Source organism: Pongo abelii, chromosome 4 (genome assembly GCF_028885655.2).
Source record: "Pongo abelii isolate AG06213 chromosome 4, NHGRI_mPonAbe1-v2.0_pri, whole genome shotgun sequence".
In the NCBI taxonomy this organism is placed as follows: domain Eukaryota; kingdom Metazoa; phylum Chordata; class Mammalia; order Primates; family Hominidae; genus Pongo; species Pongo abelii.
In genome coordinates this window covers 20,180,771-20,197,857 of record NC_071989.2, presented here as the reverse complement: position 1 = coordinate 20,197,857, position 17,087 = coordinate 20,180,771, and the positions used below count along the sequence as shown (strand labels likewise).

The window sequence follows — 17,087 nt, the reverse complement described above, 5'->3', positions numbered from 1 at the left end:
CTAGGCAGTGCCCCAGTGGCAACTCTATTTCGGGGGTCCGACCTCACATTTCCCTTCTGCACTGCTCTAACAGAGTTTCTCTATGAGGGCTCCACCCCTGCCACAAACTACTGCTAGACATCCAGGTGTTTCTATACATCCTCTGAAATCTAGGTGGAGATTCCCAAACCTCAATTCTTCACTTCTGTGCACCCGCAAGCCCAACACCAGGTAGAAGCCACTTGATGCTTCCAAGCACTTGATAGAAGGCTTGGTGCTTGCACCCTCTGAAACAACAAGCTGAGCTGTACCGTGGTCTCTTTTACCCATGGCTGAGACGCAGGGTACCAACTCTTCAGACTGCACAAAGCAGCAAGGCACTGGGCCTGGCCCAGGAAACCATTTTTTTCCCTCCTAGGACTCTGGGCCTTTGATGGGAGGGGATGACATGAAGGTCTCTGACATGCCCTGGAGACATTTTCTCCATTGTCTTGGTGAATTACATTTGGCTCCTTGTTACTTATGCAAATTTCACAAGCTGGCTTGAATTTCTTTCCATAAAATTAGTTTTTCTTTTCTATCACACGATCAGGCTGCAAATTTTCCAAACTTTTATGCTCTGCTTCCCTTTTAAACATAAGTTCCAATGCCAGACCATCTCTCTCAAGTTCAAAGTTCCACAGATCTCTAGTACATGGACAAAATGGCACCAGTCTCTTTGCTGAAACATAGCAAGAGTGACCTTTTCTCCAGTTTCTAAAAAATTCCTCATGTCTATCTGAGACTGCCTTAGCCTGGACTTCGTTGTCCACATCATTATCCATTATCAGTATTTGGGTCAAAACCATTCAACAAGTGTCTAGGAAGTTCCAAATTTTCCCACATCTTCCTATTTTCTTCTGAGTCCTCCAAACTGTTGCTACTTCTTCCTGTTAATCTAGTTCCAAAGTCACTTCCACATTTTTGGGTATCTTTATAGCAGCACCCCACTCTACTGGTAAAATGTATTGTATTAGTTTATTTTCATGCTGCTATAAAGAAATACCCAAGCCTGGGTAATTTATAAAGCAAAGAGGTTTAATTGACTCACAGTTCCACATGGCTGGGGAGCCCTCAGGAAACTTATAATCATGGCAAATGGGAAGCAAACATGTTCTTCTTCACAAGGCAACAGGAGAGAGAAGTGCAGAGTGAAGGGAGAAGAGCCCCTTATAAAACCGTCAGATCTTGTGATAACTTACTCACTATCAAGAGAACAACATGGGGGAACAGCCCCCATGATCCAGTCACCTCCCATGAGGTCCCTTTCCCAAAATGGGGGTTACAATTCAGATTACAATTCAAGATGAGAGTTAGGTGGGGACACAGAGCCAGACAGTATCAGTGTCTAAGTGACTAGTGGTGAAAGTTAGGGCTCGGTTTATCAAAATTCACATATTGGAATGTTCCATGAAAGCAGAAGGGTCTTTGAACACTGCTCAGTCATTAAATGGAAAATGCCTACCACACATTTCTATTGTATTGGTCTCAATCACTGGTTTATTTTCTTATTATTTGCCTTTCAATTTTTTCTAACCTATGCAGAGACAGATTTCTTGCAGTAATGCAGAAAAATTTTATATTTGAAGTTATGTCCTCTTATTATACAGTAAATAAAATTATCTCCATAAGCACTGTAGTGATGTTTACATTTGTTCTTTTATTCCATAGCACAGTATATATCTATCTCTTTTCATAATTGTCATAATTGAGATTCACAAACATATAAAGTATATGTAGATCAAAATGCATTTATATATTTTTGGAATGACTCACAATCAGTATTGTAAAGAAAACACTCATTTTACATATCTGTAATGCATTACAAAAGCCACTTTCTTCACCTTGTACTCATAAATTATGCTTTGTTAAACAACTTAGCATGAAGGGCAAAGATGTTAATTTTATTTGAAAATCACACCAAATGGTGTGAAAGTATTAAAATAACAACACCTTCTATGTCTTCAACAACTTGGCCTCTAAGAAGAAAAGCTAGATAAAGTTTCCTTTTTTTTTTGAAATTCATGATTTGAAAATTAAGAACCTCTTGGGAAATAAAAAGTTTAACATAAATTTATTCAAATACTTTATTACAAATGTTGGAAAGAATATTAAATACAGTTATTCTAGTCACAAATTTTAATAAATGAGGAGAGTGAGACTGAAAATAATGAGATAGTTCACATAAATTCATATAGTAAGTAAATTATCAAAAAATAAAACCTGTGATTTCTGACTCTCTTTCCAATGCTCTTGCCATTTTGGAGCTAGAATAGTATTGCTCTCTCATATTTTAGGAGAGTTTTGAAGTTGTTTTGATTTAAACCAGAGGGAAGGATACTTTGCTTTCACAAAACATTTGAAAACATAAATTCTATATTTGTCAAATGATAAAAACGAAATTCCAATTATTCTAATCCCACACAATTGTTGCACAATGGTGAAGTAAGCACTATTACTAACCCTCATTTAAGGAGAGAAATACTCAGAGAAAAATGCCCTGCTCTTGAGTCTCACGTGACTTTTTTCCTTTGTGACCAAATCTGTGCAGCATCTTTCCTCAACTGTGTAAGAGAATCATGCTGTAACCGATTATTTGTATTCAGTATTATAAGTTAATTATACTGTCATGTCAATTTGTTATTTATTCAGATCTACATTTCAGTTTGTGCTGATTTGCAGGGATGAATTGCATGCAATGAGAAAGTGATTTATTTAGTACTTTTTACTAAATGAAATAGCCATATTCTTGAATCAATGTAATCTTCCTAAACATATACTCAAGCACACATATATAATACTACAGCAAAACTTGATGCAAAATTTATATTCTTTAAATAAGCTTACAATGGCATGATCTCTGCTCACTGCAACACCCACCTCCTGGGGTTCAAGCGATTCTCCTGCCTCAGCCTCTCGAGTAGCTGGGATTACAGGCGTGCACCACCACGCCCACCTAGTTTTGTATTTTTAGTAGTGACGGGATTTCACCATGTTGGCCAGGCTGGCCTCAAACTCCTGACCTCAAGTGATCTGCCTGCCTCAGCCTTCCAAAGTGCTTGGATTACAGTCGTGAGCTACCACACCCAGCCCAAATTTCAGTCATTCTTGTCTCTCCCATATCCTGTCATTAGTTTTTCAGAAATGTTTTTCATGTTTTACTTTGTTGCCCAATCATAGTATAACCTACACCCATGTCTTCAACGCGTTTTTTTTCTTTTCTTTTCTGTTTTTTTTTTTTTTGAGACGGAGTCCCACTCTGTCTCCCAGGCTGGAGTGCAGTGGCGCGATCTCAGATCTCGGCTCACTGCAAGCTCCACCTCCTGGGTTCACGCCATTTTCCTGCCTCAGCCTCCTGAGTAGCTGAGACTACAAGTGACCGCCACCAGGCCTGGCTAATTTTTTTTTTTTTTTTTTTTTTTGTATTTTTACTAGAGACGGGTTTCACTGTACTAGCCAGGATGGTCTTCATCTCCTGGCCTCGTGATCTGCCCACCTCGACCTCCCAAAGTGCTGGGATTACAGACGTGAGCCACCCCACCCGGCCTTCAACTTTTTTTTATTTTAAAAATCGAAACATTTTTCCTCTGTTTACTTACTGCTATTTTTTTTCTTTCTTTAATCCTGTCTTTAGATAATTGCTAGAATTATGTGTACTAGAAATCAAGCCTAGTAATGTAATTCCCAAACTTGAAAATCTGCCTTGTCTGTGTATGAAGTCCATACCCCAGGTAGATATGCAGGACCTATCAAAATGTACACAATCTATAATTCAGCCAATTGACATTGTCACTCACACTCAACTCTGCCAATCTGTTCCCCAAACCTGGAGTGATTTTAAGTTGCATTCATTTTTTTTTCAGCCACCTTTTTCTTTGATCTTTTATTTTCTTCCATTTTACTTACTGAGCACTTTAAGTAACTATTTGATTGCTGTTATGGTCTGTGACAATTTTTCAGACCTTGGGATATTTTGTCAAAGTTTGATGAGTCTTAAACAGTAGGTAATTAATGTGTAGTATATATAACAAATTTGTATTATGTCTAACAAAAACAAGAATTATACATATATTTGTAATTGAGAATTAATGGTACAGACAGGAAGGTTCATGTAAAAATGCATGTAGACATATAGGTATATAAGTTTGTGGATGTGTCCTAAAGATTTTGCATATGTTCTTTGCCTATCAGTATCACATTGCAAAATAGTATCATTTGTATTCAGAGCAAATAGTTAAAAAAACCATGTTTTGTAACACATATAATTTTCTCTTTCCATTAGGTTGAAAATGGTTGCTTGTGTTCCACTACTGTGAAGAGTTGGAATCAGACAACTACAGCTTTGATTTTCCAAGTGGTTCAGAATGTAAATATGATCTGACCTTTCCCTGATGGACAGTTAAATCATGGACACGCTAAACAATTTACTTTGGACTGTCCTTCCTAAAGATGCTCTGGCTTCTCTCTTGAATGCTGACTAAGCATTTGTACCTGACAAGGAAAGGAAGGAAAACTGTGAACTGGAAAGTTATCTTACAATGAAAATTACGAGCACATCTTGCATCTGTCCAGTCCTAGTGTGTCTCTGTTTTGTGCAGAGGTGTTATGGAACTGCTCACCACAGCTCCATCAAGGTGATGAGAAACCAAACCAAACACATTGAAGGTGAAACCGAAGTCCATCATCGTCCCAAAAGGGGATGGGTATGGAATCAGTTCTTTGTTTTAGAAGAACATATGGGACCAGATCCTCAGTATGTTGGAAAGGTAAATTTTTGTTTATTTTGCTGTTTTTTCTATCCTGAGAAATTGTGGGGTAAGATGAGCTCATGTTGGAGAAATATTTGAAGAGATAGACAAATGAAGCAAATTATGCTGTAGAGCGAATTATGCTATAGAAACTACTACTTATACTAGAGAGCTCAAAATAATAATTGTAAAAAGAAAACATTATTCGTCATATTATACCTCTCTAAACATTGGCCCATACATACAAGACTGCATATTCATAACAAGCATATTACTTTTTCTGTTCTTTCTTGTAAATTGGAAAGACTTAATGGAACACACAATTAAGTAAATAATTTTTTCTTTATTACCTTGAAGGTATATTGGAATTCACATGTCACTTATTGGCACACTGATATTTACTGCTATTTTCATATATTGCTCCTGCACATGTGGCTAAAAAGAAGACACTCTATCATGAAAACATCACACGTATTTTCTAATATCATAATTAAATATTAGAAAATATCTAATATTCTCTATTAATTTTTAGAGATGTACTCTTAAGTTAGCCTTTAAAATCATATGAATATTTTTCCAACCCCAAAGTTAATTTTCATAAAAACATTGAAATCTTTTAATATAGATTAAGTATGCACTGGATATACAGGCTTTGAAAAAAAATCACAATAGAATGAAGTTAACAAAATGATCAGTAATTTCAGGTCAAGTTCCCTTTCTCTCAAAAATGCAGACAAGAAAACTTAATGGCTGATCAAACTGTTCAGGAAATTTTGTGGTCAGTAACATGGGAGAGTTTAAGCATGTATCATCTAGGCTCTAGGATTGAGAACGAAGTGGGAATTGGAGAGGCCTTCTTCTGATTAATTACTGGTCTTTGGAAGTAGCCACACTTCAGTTTGTTCAGAACCTATGGGAGAAACAGCAAGCACAGCAGTAGAATATCCGTGACTGCAGGCTCAGTGGCTTCTATCCCCCTGATTGATGATTTATTCTCACTTTAGCACTGTTAGTACTAAAAAAAATAGTATTCCATCTAAGCCGTGGTGCTTCCCTAATGTGTAGGCAGTACAGGATCACAAGCCATCTGTTCCACCCCTTGTCCAACAGGGACTGGGTTACAGCTGCATTTTCTATACAAGGCAGGAGCTGTGGAGTCAGAATATAGAACATAAAAAAAGATCTAAAACAATTGTATCATATTCTCATATGCATATTAAAATGAGACAGAAGAACTGTCTTCATTGTATGCTTTTTTCCCTACCAAGTATTTCATAAAATAAATTTTTAAAAATGTAATAACATCAAAGCATAATATATTAGATTAGTAGAAATTTATCTGGGTTATGAACTTCAAAATCCTTTTTTTAAAAAAAAAATTATACCTTTAAGTTCTGGGATACATGTGCAGAACATGCAGGTTTGTTACGTAGGTATACACGTGCCATGGTGGTTTGCTGCACCCATCAACCCGTCATCTACATTAGGTATTTCTCCTAATGCTATTCCTCCCCTAGCCCCTGACCCCAGACAGGCCCTGGTGTGTGTTTTTTCCCACTCTGTGTCCATGTGTTCTCATTGTTCAACCCCCACTTACGAGTGAGAACATGTGGTGTTTGGTTTTCTGTGTCTGTGTTAGTTTGCTGCGAATGATGGTTTCCAGCTTCATCCATGTCCTTGCAAAGGACATGAACTCATCCTTTTTTATGGCTGCATAGTATTCCCTGGTATAAATGTGTCATATTTTTTTATCCAGTTTATCATTGATGGGCATTTGGGATGGTTCCAAGTCTTTGCTATTGTGAACAGTGCTACAATAAACATAGGTGTGCAAGTGTCTTTATAGTAGAATGATTTATAATCCTTTGGGTATATACCCAGTAATGGGATTGCTGGGTTAAATGGTATTTCTGGTTCTAGATCCTTGAGGAATCGCCTTACACCTTATACAAAAATTAACTCAAGATGGATTAAAGACTTAAACCTAAGACCTATAACCATAAAAAACTCTGGAAGAACTCCTATGCAATAACATTCAGGATGTAGGCATGGGCAAAGACTTCATGACCAGAACACCAAAAGCAATGGCAATAAAAGCCAAAATTGATAAATGAAATCTAATTAAACTAAAGAGCCTCTGCACAGCAAAAGAAGCTATCATCAGCGTGAACAGGCAACCTACAGAATGGGAGAAAATGTTTGCCATCTATCCATCTGACAAAGGGTTAATATCCAGAATCTACAAAGAACTTAAACAAATTTGCCAGAAAAAAACAAACACGCCCTTCAAAAAGTAGGCAAAGGATATGAACAGACAGTTCTCAAAAGAAGAAATTTATGCAGCCAACAAACATGTGAAGAAACGCACATCATCACTGGACATTAGAGAAATGCAAATAAAAAACAGTGAAATACCATCTAACACCAGGTAGAATGGCGGTCATTAAAAAGTCAGGAAACAACAGATGCTGGAGAGGATGTGGAGAAATAGGAACACTTTTCCACTGTTGGTGGGAGTGTAAATTAGTTCGATCAAAATCCTTTTTCTATATCCTTTCCATCCTTGAAATTAGCACAAGAAAAAATCATTAAAATTGCCCTTTTTGGAATAAACCAAGAGGAAAACTATTTTATTATCAAAAATATTTTATGATGCATATTTCTTAAAATTTTAATCTGACTAAGAAACAGAAACAAAACTTTCTGGAAAAGGGAGGGAAATTCAGACAACTTGTTTTTCAGGCTCGCACAGTTTTAGTAAAAGATGAAGCCTCAATAGGAAGATCAGTTCTAAACAATCTTTCTGGAATTGAATGAACATATGGTGCCAATGAACATATGGTTCAGAGCTCCTCACATATCAGGAGGCGATGGAGGTTTGTGATGCTGTTCAGGTTTGTGGAGGTTCTGTGAAACTGTTGTCTATTCTGTTTGTAGTATGGATGGACAAATGCACAGGTATAAAAGGTCAAACATGAAAGTGTGTCCTCTTATTCCTCATCTGACCCAGGGACACCTCACTCATAGTCTGTCTACTTTATTCTAATTTGCCTTTATGGGCAATTCTAACTTAATTGTACAGATTTTTTTTCTCCCACACACCCCCTGTAACATAAATGCTTAACTAAAAATTAAAAACTAAAAACTGCAAAGCTCAGCAATTACTATATGCTTAAAATAATTCCCTTCTGTGCCATTATTTTAACTTGGACTTAGAAAATTAATTTAACCTCACATTTATAAATGCATTCATAGTGAATCAATTATTTTTATAGTACTCTTTTTTTTCTTTATTTCTTCTAAAAAAAAAAACAAAGAAACAAACAAATGAAAAAATGGGATACATGTGCAGAACGTGCAGGGTTGTGCCATGGTGGTTTGCTGCACCTATTGACCTGTCTTCTAAGTTCCCTCCCCTCACCCCCACCCCGCAACAGGCCCTGGTGTGTGTTTTTTCCCCTCTCTGTGTCCATCTGTTCTCAGTGTTCAACTCCCACTTATGAGTGAGAACATGTGGTATTTGGTTTTCTGTTCCTGTGTTAGTTTGCTGAGGATGATGGCTTTCAGCTTCATCCATGTCCCTGCAAAGGACATGATCTCATTCCTTTTTATGGCTGCATACTATTCCATGGTGTATATGTACCACATTTTCTTAATTTAGCCTATTATTGATAAACATTTCGGTTGGTTCCATGTCTTTGCTATTTTAAATAGTGCTGCAATTAACATACATGTGCATGTGTCTTTATAGTAGAATGATTTATAGTCCTTTGGGTATATATCCAGTAATGAGATTGCTGGGTCAACTGGTATTTCTAATTCTAGATCCTTGAGGAATTCCCACACTGTTTTCCACAATGGTTGAACCAATTTACATTCCCTTCAACAGTGTAAACATGTTCCTGTTTCTCTAGGGCCTTGCCAGCATCTACTGCAATCAAATTAGAACTCAGAATTTAAAAACTCACTCAAAATCATGCAATTTCAATTTCATGCAACCTGCTCCTGAATGACTCCTGTGTAAATAATGAAATTAAGGCAGAAATCAAGAAGTTATTTGAAACCAATGAGACCCATGAGACAACACACCAGAATCTCTGGGACACAACTAAAGCAGTGTTAAGAGGGAAATTTATAGCACTAAATGCACATATCAGAAAGCTAGAAAGATCTCAAATCGACACCCTAACATCACAATTTAAAGAACTAAAGAGGCAAAAACAAACTAATCCAGAAGCTAGCAGAAGACAAGAAATAACTAAGATCAGAGAAGAACTGAAGGAGATAGGGGCATGAAAACCCTCCAAAAAAAAATCAATGAATCCAGGAGCTGTTTTTTTTTTTTTTGAAAAAATTAACAAAATAGACTGTTAGCTAGACTAATAAAGAAGAGAGAGAAGAATCAAATGGATATAATAAAAAATGATAAAGGAGATATCACCACTGTCCCCACAAAAATACAAACTACCATCAGAGAATACTATAAACACCTCCCTGCAAGTAAACTAGAAAATCTAAAAGAAATGGATAAATTCCTGGATGTATACACCCTACTAAGACTAAGCCAGGAATAAGTTAAGTCCCTGAATAGACCAAAAACAAGCTCTGAAATTGAGTCAGTAACTAATAGCCTACTAATCAAAAAAAAAAAAAAAAATCCCAGGACCAGATAGATTCACAGCTGAATTCTACCAGAAATACAAAAAGGAGCTGGTACCATTCTTTCTGAAACTATTCCAAACAATTGAAAAGGAGGGACTCCTCCCTAACTCATTTTATGAAGCCAGCATCATCCTGATACCAAAACCAGGAAGAGACACAACAACAACAACAAAATCTTCAGGCCAATATCCCTGATGAACATCAATGAGAAAATCCTCAGTAAAATACTGACAAACTGAATCCAGCAGCACATCAAAAAACTTACTCACCCAGATCAAGTTAGCTTCATCCCTGGGATGCAAGGCTGGTTCAACATATGCAAATCAATAAATGTAATCCATCACATAAACAGAACCAAAGACATGATTATCTCAATAGATGGAGAAAAGGCCTTTGATAAAATTTTAACATCTGTTCATGTTAAAAACTCTCAATAAACTAGGTATTGATGGAACATATATCAAAATAATAAGAGCTATTCATGACAAACCCACATCCAATATCATATTGAATGAGCAAAAGCTGGAAGTATTTCCTTTGAAAACTAATATAAGACAACGATGCCCTCTCTCACCACTCCTATTCAAAATAGTATTGGAAGTTCTGGCCAGGGCAATCAGGAAAGAGAAAGAAATAAAGGGTATTCAAATAGGAAGAGTGGAATTGAAGTTGTCTCTGTTTGCAGATGACATGATTTTACATTTAGAAAACCCCATAATGTAAGCCCAAAATTTCCTTAAGCTGGTAAGCAACTTCGGCAAACTCTCAGGATACAAAATCAATGTGCAAAAATCACAAGCATTCCTTTACACCAACAATAGGCAAGGAGAGAGCCATGAATGAACTCCCATTCACGATTGCTACAAAGGGAATAAAATACCTAGGAATACAGCTAACGAGGGATGTGAAGGACCTCTTCAAGGAGAACCACAAACCGCTGCTCAAGAAAATAAGAGAGGACACAAACACATGAAAAAACATTCCATCCTCATGGATAGGAAGAATCAATATCATGAAAATCACCATATTGCCCAAAGTAATTTATAGATTCAATGCTATTCCCATCAAACTACCATTGACATTCTTCACAAAATTAGAAAAAAAAATTTTAAATTGCATATGGAATCAAAGAAGACCCTGTATAGCCAAGAGAATCCTAAGCAAAAAGAACAAAGCTAGAGGCATCACATTACCTGACTTCAAAGTATACTACAAACCTATAGTAACCAAAACAGCAGGGTGCTGGTACCAAAACATATAGAGCAATGGAGCAGAACAGAGACCTCAGAAATAACACCACACATCTGCAACCATCTGATCTTCGACAAACCTGACAAAAACAAGCAATAGGGAAAAGATCTCCTATTCAGTAAATGATGCTGGGAAAACTGGCCAGACATATGCAGGAAACTGAAACCGGACCCCTTCCTTACACCTTATACAAACATTAACTCAAGATGGACTAAAGACTTAAATATAAAACCCTGAACCATAAAAATCTTAGAAGAAAACCTAAGCAATAGCATACAGGACATAGGCATGTGCTAAGACGTCATGACAAAAACACCAAAAGAAATTTCATAGCACTCTTGTATAAAAAATAGAATTATTGTGATCACCGTGAACGTGAGAAGGGATAACTCCAAAAAGCTGAAAAGTACCTTTTCTATTCCTCCCTGTCACAGAAATGCCAGCAAACATTTTGTCAACAGACATAAAATAATACTCATAAAATGCAGTTCTGGTATTAAAAGAATGTTTTTTAATAGATGAATTAGGTAAGATTGTTCCAAATTATCTTTGAACTCGATTGAAATTTTTGTATCTATAGTTATATTTTACATTATAAAATAATATTAAGTAGACTTGAAAAAATTTCTACCTTTATTTTAGATTCGAAGGGCACATGTGCATTTTTGTTACATGTGTATATTGTGTGATGCTGAGGTTTGGTGTGTGATCAAACCCATTACCCAGGTAGTAAGCACAGTAATCAATAGGTAGTTTTTCAACCCTTCCTCCCCTTTCTACTTCACCCCCGCTTGTAGTCCCCTGTCTAATGTTCATATCTTTATATCCATGAATACCTTGTGTTCAGCTCCCACTTACAAGTGAGAATACGTATTTGAATTTCTGTTTCTGTGTTAGCTCACTTGGGATAATGGCTTCCAGTTGTATCCACATTGCTGCAAAGGACATGATTTTGTTCTTTTTTATGGCTGTGTAGTATTTCATGATGCATATGTATCACATTTTCTTTATTTAATCTACCATTGAGGGACACCTAAGTTATTGAATACATGTCTTTGCTACTGTGAATAGTGCTGCAAATATGGGTGTATTTGTCTTTTTGTTAGAACAATTTATTTTGAGGGAGGGGGTATATATCCATTAGTGGGTTGGATGGTTTGAACAGTAGTTCTATTTCTAGTTCTTTGAGAAATCTCTAACCTGCTTTCCACAGTGGATGAACTAATTTACATTCCCACCAAGAGTGTATGTGTTCCCTTTTCTCCACAATCCTGCTAGCATCTATTATTTTTTAACTTTTTAATGATAGCCATTCTGACTAGTGTGAGAAGGTATCTTATTGTGGTTTTGATTTGCATTTCTCTGATAATTAGTGGTGATAAATATTTTTAACATGCTTGTTGGCTGTTTGTATGTCTTCTTTTGAGAAGTGTCTGTTTATGTCCCATTTTTAATGGGGTTGTTTTTTGCTTTTTCTTTTATGTTCCTTACAGATTCTAGATATTATACCTTTGTGGGATGCAGTTTGCAAAAATTTTCTTCCATTCTGTAGTTTGTCTCTTTACTCTGTTGATAGTTTCTTTTGTTGTGCAGAAGCTCTTTAGTATGACTAGATGTTACTTGTCAATTTTTGTTTTGTTTTGTGATTGCTTTTCAGTACTTAGCCGTAAATTATTTGCCAAGGCTTATGTCAAGAAAGACATGTCTATGGTTTTCTTCTAGGATTTGTGTAGTTTGAGGTCTTGCATTTAATTCTTTACTTCATCTTGAGGCAGTTTTCATATATGAGAAGAGATAGGGGTTCAGTTTTCTTCTTGTGCATATAGATTGCAAAGTATCCCAGCACCATTTATTAATAGGGAATCCTTTCCCCATTGATTGTTTTTGTTGACTTTGTCAAAGATGAGATGGTTATGAGTGTGTGGCTCTATTTTTGTCTTTTGCATTCTGTTCCATTAGCCTATGTTTCTGTTGTTGTACCATTACCATGCTGTTTTAGTTACCGTGGCCTTATAGTATAGCATAGAATGAAGTCGAGTAATGTGATGCCTTGGGCTTTGCTCTTTTTGCTAAGAATTGCTTTGGCTATTTGGGCCTTTTTTGTTGTTATTGTTCCACATACATTGTCTAGTAGTTTTTTTCTAATTCTGTGAAAAATAACATTGGTGACTTGAAACAATTTATGTTAAATCTGTAGATTGGGAGTAGTATGGCCACTTTATGATAATAATTCTTTAAATCCATGAACATGAAACGTTTTCCCATTTATTTTGCATCATATCTGATTTCTTTCAGCAGTGTTTTGTAGTTATCCTTGTAGAGGTCATTCACTCATTCATTAGATGTTTCTCTATGCTTTTCATTATTTTTATTGCAGCCATTGCAAATGGGATTTTTTTTGTTGTTTTGATTTTCAGCTTGAACATTATTGGTGTCCAGAAATACTACTGCTTTTTGTACACTGATTGTGTATCTCAAAACTTAACTGAAGCCATTCATCAATGATAGGCACTTTTTGGTAGAATCTTTAGATTTTCTAGGTATACAATCAGATGATTATTGAAAAGAGATGGTTTGACTTCTTTTCCTATTTGGATGCCTTTTGTTTCTTTCTCTTGCCTGATTTTTCTGCTAGGACTTAGACAGTACTATATTGAATAGCAGTGGTGAGAGTGGGTAGCCCTGTCTTGTTCCAGGTTAAAAGCTTACTGAACAGCTTTTGTCTGCTCAGTAAGACATTGGCAATGGGTTTGTCATAGACGACTCTTTATTATTTTGAGGTGTATTCCATGAAGACATATTTTATGAGTGTTTTTATCATGAGAGATGTTGAATTTTATCAAAAGCTTATCTTGTGTCTGTTGCAATAATCATTATCTCTTTTGCTTTGAATTCTGTTCATGTACTGACTCATATTTATTGATTTGTGTATGTTGAACCAATCTTGCATCTTAGGAATAAAGCTTACTTCAGTGTGGTGAGTTAACTTTTTGATGTGGGGCTGGATGAAGTTTGCCAGTATTTTGTAAAGGATTTTTGCATGTAGGTTCATCAGGGCTTTGACCTGTAGTTTTATTTTTTCATTATATCTTTGCCATATGTTCATATCTGGATAATGCTGGCACAGTAGAATGAGCTAGCAAGAAGTGTCTCCTCTTCGATCTTTTGGGATAATTTTTGTAAAATTGGTAGCTCAAAGCTCTTCTTTGTACATCTGCTAGAATTTGGCTGTGAATCCATCTGGCCCACGACTCTTTTTGGTTGATCGGTTTTTAATTACTGACTCAATTTTGGGACTTATTATTGGTCTGTTTGGGATTAAAATTTCTTGGGAGGTTGTATTTCCAGGAATTTATCATTTTCCCTTTGATTTTCTATTTTATTTCCATAAAGCTGTTCGTAATAGTATCTGAGATTCTTTAGCATTTCTGTGGGATCGGTTGTAATGTCGCCTTTGCCATCTCTGCTTGTGCTTCTTTGGATCATCTCTCTTTTTTTCTTTCTTAATCTAGCTAGTGATCTATCAATTTTGTTTATCCTTTCAAAGAAGTAACATTTGGATTTGTTGATTCTTTGTGTAGATTTTGGTTCTTAATTTCATTCAGTCCTGCTCTGATTTTATTTTTTAATTTTTATTTTTATTTTAGGTTTGTTATATAGGTAAATTGTGTGTCACATGGGTTTAGTGTACAGATTATTTCATTACCCAGGTAATAAGCATAGTACCTGATAGGTACTTTTTCAGTCCTCATCCTCCTTTCACACTTCACTCTCACAAAGACTCCAGTATCTGTTGTTCCCTTCTTTGTGTTTATATGTACTTGGAGTTCAGCTACCACTTATAAATGAGAGTATGTAGTATTTGGTTTTCTCTTCCTGCATTAGTTTGTGTCAGGTTATGGCCTCCACCTCTATCCATGTTCCTGAAAAGGATGTGATCTCATACATTTTCAAGGCTGTGTAATATTCCATGGTGTATATGTACCACATTGTCTTTATCCAGGCTACTGTTAATGGGCATTTAGATTGATTTCATAACTTGCTATTGTTAACAGTGCAGTGATAAACATATGTGTGTATGTGGGTTTATGGTAGGATGATTTATATTCCTTTGGGCATATACCCAGTACTTGGATTGCTGGGTGAAATGGTACCTCTTCTTTAAGTTTTTAGAAAAATTGCCACACTGATTTCCACAATGACTAAACTTATTTACATTCCCATCAGCAGTGTATAAGTTCTCCCTTTTCTTCATGACCTTGTCATCATTTTTTATTTCTTGACTTTAGTAATAGCTATTCGGACTGTAGTAAGATGGTATCAAATTGTGTTTTTAATTTGTATTTATCTAACGATTAGTGATGTTGTGTGTTTTTTCATATGCTTGTTGGCTGGGTGTACGTCTTCTTTTGAAAAATGTCTATGTCTTTTGCCCACTTTTTAATGGAGTTATTTGATATTTTTTCTTTCTAGTTTGTTTAATTTTCATATAGATTCTGGATATTAGACCTTTGTGTGATGCATAGTTTTGAAATATTTTCTCCCATTGCATAAGTTGTCTGTTAACTCTGTTGATAGTTTCTTTTGCTGTGCTGAAGCACTTTAGTTTAACTAGGTCCCATTTGTCATTTTTTGTTTAGTTGCAATTGCTTTTGGCAGCTTCATCATAAAATCTTTGCTGGGACCTATGTCCAGAATGATATTTCTTAGGTCATCTTCCAGGGTTTTTATAGCTTTAGATTTTATGTTTAAATCCTTAATTCATTTTAAGTTCATTGTTGTAAATGATGTAAGGAAGGGGTCTAACTCCAACCTTCTTCATGTGGCTATACCATTATCCTAGCACTATTTATTGAATAACGAGCCTTTTCCCCATTGCTTGTTTTTTGTCGACTTTGTCAAAGGTCAGATGACGGTAGGTATGTGGCTTTATTTCTGGCCTCTCTATTCTGTTCCATTGATCTTTTTGTCCATTTTTCTGTACTCGTACCATGTTGTTTTCATTACTATAGCCTTGTAGTATAGTTTGAAGTTGAGTGACATGATGCCTGCATCAAGCTATTCAAGCTCTTTTTTGGTTTCATATGAATTTTCAGATAGCTTTTGCAAATACTGTGAAGAATGAAATTGACAGTTTGATAGCAATAGCATTGAATCTGTAAACTGCTTTGGGCAGTATGGCCATTTAAACAATATTAAGTATTCCTATCCATGAGCATGGAATATTTTTCCATTTGCTTATGTCATCTCTGATTTCTTTGAATATTGTTTTGAAATTCTCATTGTCAATAACTTTCACCTCCCTAATTAGGTGTATTCCTATAAAATTTATTATTTTTGTGACTATTGTGAATGAAATTGCATTATTGTTTTGGCTCTTAGCTTGGACACTGTCCTTGTATATAAGTGCTAGTGATTTTTGTACAATGATTTTTTTATCCTGAGCTTTTGTTTAAGTTGTTTATCAAACCTAGGAGCTTTTAGGCAAAGACTATAGGGTTTTCTAGGTATAGGATTATATCATTTGCAAGCAGAAATAGTTTGACTTCCTCTCTTTCTATTTGGATGGTTTTTATTTCTTTCTTTTGCCTGAATGCTCTGGCTAGGACTTCCAGTACTGTATTGAACAGCAGTGGCGTGAGTGGTCATCTTTGTTTTGGTCTATTTCTGAAGGGGAATACTTCCAGCTTTTGCTCATTCAGTATGTTGATCACTATGGGTTTTTCATAGATGGCTCCTGTTATTTACTTATTAATTATTTTTTTTTTTTGAGACAGAGTCTTACTGTGTCACCTAGGCTAGAGTGCAGCGGCATGGTCTTGGCTCACTGCAAATTCCGTCTCCTGGGTTCAAGTGATTCTTCTGTCTCAGCCTGCTGAGTAACTGGGATTACAGGCACATGCCACCACGCCTGGCTAATTTTTGTATTTTCAGTAGAGACAGGGTTTCACCATGTTGGCCAGGCTGGTCTCAAACTCCTGACCTTAAGTGATCCTCCCGCCTTGGCCTCCCAAAGTACTGCAATTACAGGCATGAGCCACAGCGCCCAGCCGGCTCCTGTTATTTTGAAGTAAGTTCCTTCAGAGCCTAGTTTGTTGAGGTTTCTTTAACATGAAGGGATGTTGTATTTTACTAGAAACCTTTTCTGCATCTATTGAGATGATCATTTGGTTTTGTATTTACTTCTGTTTCTGTGATGAATCACACTTATTGATTTGCAATGTTGAACCAATTTTGCATCCCAGGCATAAAGCCTACTTGATCATGGTGGAGTAGCTTCTTGATGTGCTGCTGGATTTGGTTTGCTAGTATTTTTTGAATATAAAAATTTCTGAATATAAATTTATCAAGAATATTGGCCTGCAGTGTTGTTGTTATTGTTGCTGTTGTTGTTGTGTATCCGACAGA

General features: G+C 36.1%; 1 protein-coding gene across 2 annotated transcripts in view; it reads left to right on the top strand.

Moving 5' to 3' along the window:
• Positions 1-4,517: 4,517 nt before the first annotated feature.
• CDH18 (cadherin 18) overlaps positions 4,518-17,087 on the top strand; it is a 366,676-nt gene continuing 354,106 nt past the window's right edge. For both annotated transcript variants that reach the window (XM_024247646.3, XM_024247650.3), the window contains exon 1: positions 4,518-4,784. In XM_024247646.3, coding sequence (XP_024103414.1) covers positions 4,557-4,784 — 228 coding nt within the window. In that variant the 5' untranslated portion in view covers positions 4,518-4,556. The remainder of the gene's footprint in view (positions 4,785-17,087) is intronic.